Source organism: Gossypium raimondii, chromosome 13, assembly GCF_025698545.1.
Source record: "Gossypium raimondii isolate GPD5lz chromosome 13, ASM2569854v1, whole genome shotgun sequence".
Classification (NCBI taxonomy): domain Eukaryota; kingdom Viridiplantae; phylum Streptophyta; class Magnoliopsida; order Malvales; family Malvaceae; genus Gossypium; species Gossypium raimondii.
Window position 1 is genome coordinate 2539597 of NC_068577.1, and position 8448 is coordinate 2548044.

At 28.3% G+C, this 8448-nt stretch overlaps 1 protein-coding gene across 1 annotated transcript; it reads right to left on the bottom strand.

Moving 5' to 3' along the window:
- Positions 1-951: 951 nt before the first annotated feature.
- LOC105783009 (GATA transcription factor 5) lies at positions 952-2375 on the bottom strand. The gene is made up of 3 exons (XM_012608157.2): positions 2253-2375; positions 1863-2149; positions 952-1767 (listed from the first exon to the last, which is right to left on the bottom strand). Exons 2-3 carry the CDS (start codon positions 2133-2135, stop codon positions 1102-1104), a joined length of 939 nt encoding a protein of 312 aa, XP_012463611.1. The 5' UTR covers positions 2136-2149; positions 2253-2375; the 3' UTR covers positions 952-1101.
- Positions 2376-8448: the final 6073 nt, after the last annotated feature.

The window sequence follows — 8448 nt, forward strand, 5'->3', positions numbered from 1 at the left end:
TTTGACAATATTTAATTTTTTTAATTTAACTCAAACAATTTCACTCGATTCGAAAAAAAATTCAAATCGAGTTAGGATGATAAAAAAAGACTCGTCAACTCGATTAACTTGAAATTTTTTTGACTCAATTCGATCGAATGTTCACCCTTAGTTCTAGACATTGTGTCAAAAAGAACAAATATGATCCAAACCTATACCGAGATTATTAAATATATATATTTATCTAAACCAAACAAGGGGTAATTTAGGATTCCCAATCAGAATGAAATGTAGATAGAGCAGTTGGGCCTACCAGATGTACCATTTTGTAACCATAAAAGTGGTCCAGTTCAATGTTATTAGGACTTTGCAGACACATGTTGCTTCTTCTTCAGGCCACTCTGCCTCCGACCCCACCCCTTCCCCATTTTTCTTCCTTTTTATTCCATAAATTCCAACCACTTGGCCACCTTTCATTTCTCCCTCTCCAAAAATCACATCTCTATTATTTTTCAAAGTTTTCGTACCTTTTAAAAATAAAAAAAAAGTTTAATTTCATCCAACATTTTAATTTAATCTCTAAATTTTAATAATATTTTAATTAAAATTTTAAAATATCAATTATTATATCAATAAAATTTTTTCATTAATTTCACTTCATTTTAAATATCAAATGTTAACTCGAATATAACATAAAACATAATTATATATTGTTAAGTATTTTTGCTATGTATTCTCATATTGAGGAGACCGGATATTTATAAAATATAGTTATTGGTCGTCGAAATGACGTCATATATATTGTCTTAGACTTAAGACATGCCACTTGACTTTGCATTCTCTACCTGCAAACACCCAGAAACATGCCAACTTTGCCTGCGAACCCTCCTTATGGGCCCTTAATATGTCCGTGAGCCATCATTTTGAGTTGTATTCAAGTTTCGAATTGACATAAACAAATTTGAAAATCAATTCTCAAGCCAAGTGAATCATTTTGAATAAAAAAAAATATCAAAACCATAAAATTCAGATTGGTAAATATATTGACCAAAAAATTTTCTAAAACTAATCCAATAACAATTAAACCGGTTCAACGTTTAACCTATCCTAGCATACCTAACTTCAAAAACTCGGAACCAACCGGGTTGACTCGACTGAATCGTTCACTGTCAGTTCTTTCCTTTTCCTCATTTCCAAAACTTTCCTATGGCTATTGGAGTGCAAATCACCGGAAAATGTGGGACTACAAGCCGGTCTATATTCAGGAAAAAGTCGACCGGACTTGTAACGAACCCCACAAGCGTTGCACAAGGTTTTGGCACCAAGAGGACCGGTTCGCCACTGTGGAGTCTTCTGAACTTGGCAATGACTGCATCGCCGTTGGAAAGGGTTCCCACTTGACAACCCACTACCTTGCACCGCCACCGGTTTTTTCTTCTGTTTCTTTGTCGGCGGTACTCTGAAACCATTAGCCAACTCTGTAGAGGTCATGGAAGACCCCGAGCAAGTACTCGAAGATGATGCTGTCGAAGACGACGACTCGGAAATAGGCAGTGACCCAACCGACCATGTCGGGACTGTCGGTTTAGACCTCTTGCTCCTCGCTTTACTTGGAACCGACGATGAAAAAGACGGCGTTTTCACAAAAACCGGGCCGGTTTCCGCTTCAAACCGAGTTCCTGCATGGTTATCAGTTTCCTGCTTAAAAACAGGGCATGGCAAAGGAATCTCCGGTACCGAATCGTCCACAAAGTGAGACACCCATTCAAGCCCTGCTATTTCATCATTCTAAAGAAAACAACAAAAAAATTTCAAAATTTTGAATTCAAAAAGAGAAGAGGGATTTTTTTTAAAAAAATTACTTAAAATTAATGAAAAAATACCGGTACGGAGAGTGTAAAACTGGTGGAATTAGAGTTACTATCATCATCTGCAACACGTAGTTGATATGAAGTAGAAACAGAGTTTTTTTCTTCTTCTTCAACGGAACCTTCTTCAAATTCTCCGTTATTGAAATCAAGGAAGCAATCGATGGAGAAATCTTCACCAGCAACGGCGCCGTTCATAACATTCATGACCAAGGAATCATCGAAAACATGGTGGGTGTTTTGCATGGTCAGTTCTCTTACACTCGATTTCAATGCTCTCAAATCCATGCAGCACTCCGTTTCTATTCCCAAAAACCAAATCAAATTCAACATCATTTTTCAGTTAAACCCCATAAATTATATATATTTATATATATATTATGAAATTATGAAATTATGATTTACCTGGTAAAGAAAATAAAGAACAAATGTAGGAACGAAGACTAAACTGATGGAAAAGGTAAGCAAATGGTTGAAGGCCTGTTCGTGGGCGAAACTAATGCTGGAGTTAATGGGTTTATCCTTTTTTATGTCTCTCCACCAACATTTCCACTTAGGTCTAATTGTCATTTTAGTCCCTCTTTCACTGAAATTTAATTATTTAATCCTTTTACTTTTATAATATCAAACAACCACCTTTAATAATTAACAATTATGTGAATTTTTTACCACTATTCAATCATACAATTAAAGCCATCAACTGAATGTTTACATGTCATTGTTTTAATGAAAACAACTATTGATCTTATCAACTTAGACCTACTGATAATAATATTATAAAAATAAAAGATCGAATTATGTCAAATTAAAATAGAAGAATTAAACCAAAATTTCAGCATGGTAGAGGGACTAAAACCAGAATTAAGCCTTTTTTATTTATGGTCAAAGTTGGTTAATTTGCTGTTGATGATTGGTCTGTGAGCGGGAGATTGTGACAGGCGATTACTGGCGCTAAGATAAGTTCAAAACACTAAAAAACGTATAATGAACTATCCTCGAAACCGCCGTCATTTTGATTTTTCTTGGGAGGTTTGAAATTTCCGAACTTAGCACACGAATTTAAGGTTATTTACAATATTAGGATTGCTTTGCTTTGCCGCGTTAATCTCGGCCTTTACGCAAATTGCCGCTCTTTCCTTTTCCTAATTTTGGAAGGTTTTATTGGCACGCGCCAAGTATCAGACTTTCTTGATCTGACGGAAACTAGGGGCTTAAGATTTAAATCGGACGGCTCCTGTGACGAGTGGAATCACGTGCTGGGTTTTATTCATGTGGCAAATTTGCGTGTAGAAAATTCGCGCATACAAAGCGTGTTGAGCTACGGCCTTCGATCTACCCGTATCATATCTGAAAATAAAGGTCTAATTCCGAATTTTATCCCTCTACTTTATAAAATTTTAATTATTACTTTTTCTATTTTAATTTCTTCTATTTTATAAAACCGAAAAGTCAATCTGTTGGTATTTTCTAATTTGTTGTATATAATTTTCATAGAATATGAAAATCAAATATTGATAAATTAAAATAAAGGAATTAACTTTTTAATTTTAATAAATAGAAGGATAAATTTTAAAATATACTAAAAAGTAGGTTTTAAATAATAATGAAGTTTTTATTTTTTTAATTCTTAGACAAGTATTTATACTTTTATAAAATTTAAATAAATTTTAATTTCAAATTTCAAATCATTTGATATCTCTATTATTTTATATAAAATATTATATTTATATTTAAGGTTATTATTTTATACATTGGTAATGGTGAAACTAGGGCTGGCAAGGGCCGTCCCTGAAATGAAAATTTTCATATGGTCATTTAAAATTTTAAAAGTTTTAAATTAATAAAGGTAAAATTATATTTTGGTCCCTAAAATATAAAAATTTGAATTAATCCTTTAAAAATTATAAAGATATAGTCTATTAAAATGGTGGAATTACATTTTATCTATCATAAATATTATAATTTACTTTCGATCACCCTACAAAATTTTCTGGTTACACCCCTATGCATTGGTGGAAGAATTTTTTAAGTCTTAAAAGACTACTAAATATCATTAATTGATATTTAAAATAATAATAAATAAATAAAACACACAGTGATTTCTTAAGGATGATTGCGCCGCTATCAAATAATAATCGGTTTTTTCCCCTTCTAATTTTGTTAGATTTTTTTTAACAATCTTATTATAGTTTCTGATTATATATACTTTTTTTATACGATGCCTAAAACTATCCATATCCCCTCCTCAATCCTTTAAATAGAAAGATTATGCGTTTCAATGCACTTAAACCAACGTCCTCCTGTACTGACAATCATATTCATACCAATCGAATTAAGACACAATCGGTTAATTTTATTATTTAAAAAAAAAAAAAAGGATAATCGCATCTGCTAAAGTCAAGGTATAGTCTTCCTCGCTTCTTCGAAGTTGATAGTCGTGATTTTCTTTTAATTAATTATTTATTTAAATTTGATTTTTGCTCCCACACTTGACATTTGTAACCAATAAGAACTTCCACGTCACCCTATAATAATATCATACGGGAATTTTCATCTAAATATAATTTCTTTTTTAGGTAAACAATAAAATAACCACTTTTATTTATCTCAGATTACGTTTTAGTCATTTATATTTGAAATGTTATGTTTTAGTTATTTACGTTATCATTTTATTACGAAGTGGTCACTTACTGTTAAACTCCATTACCTCCCTAACGGTAATCCTATGTGACAATTCAAATGAGTTTTAAATGCCAACTTAGATGTCCAATTAGGACTAGAATAGGTTTTTAATTAAATAAATTTAATTAATTAAAAGTTTAAAACTAATTACACCTTGAATTGAAAAAGAAAAACCATTAGTCTCATTTTTCTTTTAGTTTTCTTTTCCATTTTGACTGAAAAAAATATTCTCATTAAAGTTGACATTTAAAACCTATTTGGACTGGATTGTCGTTAGGGAGGTAATTGAGTTTAATGGCAGAGTGACTACTTCGAAACAAAACGATAACGTAAGTGACTAAAACGTAATATTTTAAACATAAGTAACTAAAATGTAATCTGAGACAAATAAAATTGACTATTTTTATAGTTTACCATTTTTTTAATATTCCGTTTGGGTAAGAAAAGAAACCAGGGCAGCTCACAAGGGCTCCGACTCCTCTTAAAATGAACTTTTTTTTATTTAAGTCATTTTATAGTTTATAAAATTTTAAATTAATAATGGTAAAATTATACTTTGACTCCAAAATGATAAAAAAATGATTTAGTCCTTCAAAATTTTAAAAATATAGATTGTTAAAATAGTAAAATTTTATTTTTACTATAAAATATATATAAAATAATTCCGACAAAAAAACTTTCTAACTTCACCCAAAAAAATGATAATGATCCATCACTTCGCTTATACAACAACCAAAAAACCTCAAATAATTCAAAACCCATACATTCAAACTACAAAAATGTGTTGTTTCAAACCAGTAAAAAGAAAAAGAAAATCACAATAAAAAAATAATTTAAACTGAATTTTCATATGCTTTGAGTTTTTCTTTTTCATTTTTTTTTTAATTTTAGCCACATTTGGCTGGTCTAATTTCGAGTACAATTTTTTTGACTAATTGACTTCATTACATTAGTTCACTGGCTACTGAGTTTGCAGCTCTGCACTTCATGTTGGGTAATTTAATTGTTTATTTTGTTATTATTTATTTGTGTTTATTAAAAGATTATAAGAATATTTTTAAAATTAATTGAGTTTTATAAAGACGTGGGTTCGAGTGCGCTGAAACATATTATCCTCATATTTATGGATTGGAGAGGAGTTATAGATAATTTTAGTCATTGCGTCAAAAAGAACAAATATAATCAGAATTTATAAAGTGTACAATTCAACGTGTTAAATTGGTTGAACTTTTTTTAAAATTTTAAATAATTTTCAATTTTTTTTAAAATTTTTATGAAGCTTGGGCAAACTTCGACACGAGTTATTCAAATAAGTTTTTCATCCAAATAAAAGTAAATTGTCTAAAATTTAAAGATTAAATTTATTGTTAAAATACTAATATTAACTTGTATCGAATATTAAGACTTAATGATAAATTTGGCAACTAACATTCGCATATTTTGTCAAAATGATGCTAATTATATTTTGAATCTTTTTCGTCGTCAACTTTTTTTTCAATCTACTTTTTCTAACAGTTTTAATGAAAGTACCGTTAAATAGTTAATGGGAATGATGTGGAATTTCATATGTGGAATATTTTTAACAATATGTAATTTATTACTAAGATAACCCAATAAGATAATTGCATGTGGAAAAATAATAAAATAAATAATATATTAATTTTAAAACAATAACTCTTAATTTAAAGAAAATAAACGTAATTATCTATAAAAATTAACTCAAGAAAAAACTTCGATAAACAAGCGTATGAAAGATTGAAACTTTTAAAATAAAAGAAAGATTGAAACCTTAAATTTATTCATTAAATCATTAGAAAATGTAGTTTGAAAAAAATTAAAGGTTGATCGGAAAAAAAAAGACTCAATAATATAATTAAGACTATTTTGACAAAATATGCAAACGCTAGTGGCCAAATTTATTATTAAGTCAAATATTAATTAAGGTTAGGGAGAATATTTAATGCACTGTCGGTGCATAAGTCCCATGCATAGTCATTGAATAAGAACATGATCCCTCGTCATCAAATAAAACAAAAAAAATGGAGGACTTATAAAAAATGTTGACAACTTATTTAAACATAATTGAATAATAATTAATTATAAATAAATACTAAAATACTAAATTTGAGATTTTAGACTCTAAATTCAAGATTTTACATCCGAGAGTTATTGATGTTTATTTATAATATTTATTATAAATATTTAATTATATTTAAATAGAATCGTTAGTACATATTTTTTATTTGATTTAATGATGATTTGTCATATTTTTATTTATTGATAGTGCATAAATTTATATAATTTTTATTATTTCGTGATGAACCCACCCCACTTCTAGAGTCCACGTAGACATGCAGGTGACCTAACCTTGACAAATTACAATCTCAAGATAAAAATCCCAAATCAAATCTTTGTTTTATGTATTATATGATAATTTTTTTAAACAATTTATATATTTATTTTAATAAAATAATATTATTAAAATATAATGGTTTTAAGGCGTGTACAACACATTTCTTAGGTTTGGTTCGAGTTTTTTATTGTTCAGTTTGAAGTTGGTGTTATCACCTAAACTGTACAATTCGGTTCGGATTCAGCTTTTCCACATGGAATCCGTTTTATCCAAAATCAAAACGGATGAAAAAGAAAATCTGTGTTTAAAGGAATGTTATCATTATAAACAACTAGATAGGATCATTCGAAAAGATAAAGCTATGAAAATATGTCATAAAAATTGCAAAAGTGTAGTTTTAAATTGGAGTAAGTGAATCGTTTCTTAAATATAATAATTATAAATATGAGTATAATTCTAATATTAGGAAAATAATTTATTAAAATTTATAATATTTTATTTATAAACGAAACAAATTTTCACACTTTTATGTATTTGATAGTTATGAATATTATAATCACTCGATTATAACTAATGGTTTATGTATTAGCTTTTTTTAACAACTTTGAATAATTTACCAACTTAATAGCTTAACTTAAAATAATTTTTTAAGTAGTCTTATTGACGAATACAGTTTTAATTAATTATTTAATTCACTTTATAAATCAATCTGTAGCATATACTATGATTGTTATGAAAAAAAATCAAGAATTGCAATATCAGATTTTTTTGGGGCTCAAAACGAGGTGATATTGTTTTTTTTTTACGAAGCCCAAATTTGTTAAAAATCGCCTAACCGAACCGCAATTATCGATTTTAGCTATTTCGGTTTTTATTCTATACAGTTTCGATTTCAAAAGTGAAAAGCTAAATGGAATGGTTCGGTTCAATTTTTGTCCAAAAATCGAACTAAACTGAATACACCCCTAAAAAGGACCAATAGAAAAGACTTTTATATAGACAACAAATAGGTGTATATATTTCCATGAGATACCCTTTCTTATGGATATATCTTTTAATGAGATGCCTTTTCATAGAATTGTATTGTTTTATAAGACAAATTTACGTAAAATTATATCTTTATAAGATAATTTTACGTACAAAAGTTATGTATTTACAACACAATTACTTGGTCAATAATTATAATTTATTAGATTTTTATATGATAAAATATTATTACTATCAACATCATAAACCACTAATATTTATACCTTTTAAATTTTGAAATTTTAGTCACAACTTAAATGGTAGTCACTAAATCCATTAATTAAAATAACGTGACATTTTGTAAATATTTTGAAAAATAACAAATTAATATAATATTACACATACGATAATATGTATAATATTTTTCACATAACATTTATAAACAACGAGATTTAACTTCAAGAAATTAATGGTACCATTTAGGTCAAGTCCAAATTTCCAAAATTTGCAAAGTTGAAGAACGAAAATATCAAAGTAAAGTACATTAATTAAATCTATTTTTATAAAAGTAGGATTGTTATGGTCCCATAAAGTAGTTTT

What these genes read in the sequence shown, in the direction of transcription:
- LOC105783009 (XM_012608157.2), bottom strand. Translation starts at nt 2,135, where the DNA reads ATGGATTTGAGAGCATTGAAATCGAGTGTAAGAGAACTGACCATGCAA. An exon ending in GTTTTACACTCTCCGTACCG is followed by an intron (nt 1,768 to 1,862) that starts GTATTTTTTCAT and finishes TGTTTTCTTTAG; the next exon opens with AATGATGAAATAGCAGGGCT.